Source organism: Propithecus coquereli, unplaced genomic scaffold, assembly GCF_000956105.1.
Source record: "Propithecus coquereli isolate 6110/MARCELLA unplaced genomic scaffold, Pcoq_1.0 Scaffold833, whole genome shotgun sequence".
NCBI classification, from domain to species: domain Eukaryota; kingdom Metazoa; phylum Chordata; class Mammalia; order Primates; family Indriidae; genus Propithecus; species Propithecus coquereli.
This window is the reverse complement of record NW_012154541.1, coordinates 270,092-272,149: the sequence shown is the minus strand read 5'-3', so window position 1 is coordinate 272,149 and position 2,058 is coordinate 270,092. Positions and strand designations below refer to the sequence as shown.

At 34.2% G+C, this 2,058-nt stretch overlaps 1 protein-coding gene across 1 annotated transcript in view; it reads left to right on the top strand.

Annotated features, from left to right (window-relative positions):
• The window catches only part of KIAA1328 (KIAA1328 ortholog), a gene marked incomplete at its 5' end in the record, with an annotated part of 172,000 nt that overhangs the window by 133,188 nt on the left and 36,754 nt on the right, over nt 1-2,058 (top strand). The window contains 1 exon segment of the mRNA XM_012663843.1: nt 240-252. Within this exon segment, the coding sequence (XP_012519297.1) occupies nt 240-252 (13 nt within the window).

Here is a 2,058-nt window from a genome sequence, read left to right as displayed (position 1 = left end):
TTTTCTTTATACATCATGTACTTCCTTAATTGATCATGGTAATGGACAAGGGTTTCCATAGAAACCCAAAGCTAATCCTATCCCTCATCAGAAATTCTATTTAGCAGAAGATCTTTCCCAATTTATCAGAGAATAGTTATACATTTAGACTATAATTTTAACTAACTGAATTTATTGATATTGAAAATTATGGTAGCTTTTGTACTACTTAAAGGAATGCTAACGTTTATTTATACCAGAAACATTGGAGGGGTTAATAATTTGATTCAGCCTTTTCTAGAGTCAGAGAAAGAAATACATTATTAATATTTAAAATCTCTCATATATAATAAGCAAACTCCCATATTATACACTTAAGGCCGAATATATAAACATCAGTACCAAAAGGGCTTGGTTTATGTTTCCTTGGGGATATGATTGGTTTTGACCACTTAAATTCCTAGCATCTTATCAGATGAATATAGATTTTAATACTTAATTTGTAGGTAATTTTAAAGTTTATAGGCTTGCAAAGTAGAAATGCCTAAATTGTTGGTCTCAAGCCTGATGATTTTACAGACATGCCCTAAAATTTATTTTTTTGGTTTGAGATAGTTTCAAAAGGAGGAGAAGCATTATCTCTTCCTTCTCTAAAGAGTTGTATTCCAGCCCAGTGCCTATAGATATACTGTCCCACAGAAGCCAAACCTGGGTATCCTTAAGAACCAGTGTTCATTCTGTTGTGGCTCTTGTTTTTCCTTTAATTCTGGAGCTGGAAGGGAAAGCATCTTAAAGAACTTTTGAGAAATGACTCTAGCACAGAGGATAATAATGATGCCTGCCATCTATTAAGTATCTACTATGTGCGAAGCATTGTGCCAAGCCCTTTATATGCATTATCTGATTTAATCTTCACAACCTTATGAAGTGGTACTATCATCTCCATCTTAAAAATTAGGAAACTAAGGCTCAAAGAGCTTGAATGACTTGTCTAAGGTCACATAGCTATTAAGAGGCAAAGTCAGCATTTCAAATTCTGAAGGTCATAATCTTAAATATTATAATAGTTGACAATGACAAATCCCCTATTTTGGAAGCCACTCATGATCAAAAGAGAATTTAAGTAGTTTGCCACATTCTTTCTCTATTGTTCCTTTCTTTATTTTTAATGCTACTATTGTTGGTATTTTGCCAAAGACCCACAAATGAGTTGTGATTCTGAAATGTCGATGGGACTCCCTCTTTGGACCACTTAATCTTGTGGTTTAAAGCTTGTGCTCAAAGAGTTTCCACCCTAGCTCACCTTGAGGGATTCATTTGGAGTAGTTAGAGGTAAAAGGGGGAGATTATCTAGATTTTTCAATCTTAGTGAATTTTCCTGGTGCTGAAGACTAATATGAGATTTTTAACACCTCTTTAATATGTTTTTGATGGTTGCATTTCAGCTTAGAGGGAAGCATGAGAAAGAGGAATAAAATGTTTCCTCAGTAAGGGTTTTGTAATACATCCCCAGCATGCATTTTCTGAATGGACCATATCAACTTTGTAGAGTTTTACAAGCCCAGGTTAAAATTGCTGTGAAGACTCATATTTACAGACCTTTTAAAAAGGATTCTTTATCTGTTAGTCCTTAATACTGCCGATCAGCTAAATATTTTAATAGATTCTCAGAAGCTTCTTAAGTAATGAGCATTTGACTTAATAAAACAATGTGTAGCACACCAGATTTTATCCTTTGAAGTGCTTGATGGCATATTATAGGTGTATTATACAAAGTGCAGAGTTGAAAAAAGATGCAGTACTATGAAAATCAGTTACCAGGAAGGCATGGTGGTTGCTTTCCAGGTATCAGAATCAGTATTATTTGAATTGTTTTTGTTTCAAAGTGTAGAAAAGCCATTTTTTATAGACTACTTTTCAGTTACATGCAAACTCTTAATGCAAGAGAAAAGCCCTTTGTTTTTCATCTCAGCAAACCTTTGAAAGTAATGAAAAGAACAAGAGTAAAAGTCCTTCCCCTGTCCCCCCTGAATTCCTAGAATTTTCAAGACTTGCAAAAGAAGATGGGACAGATAGTAG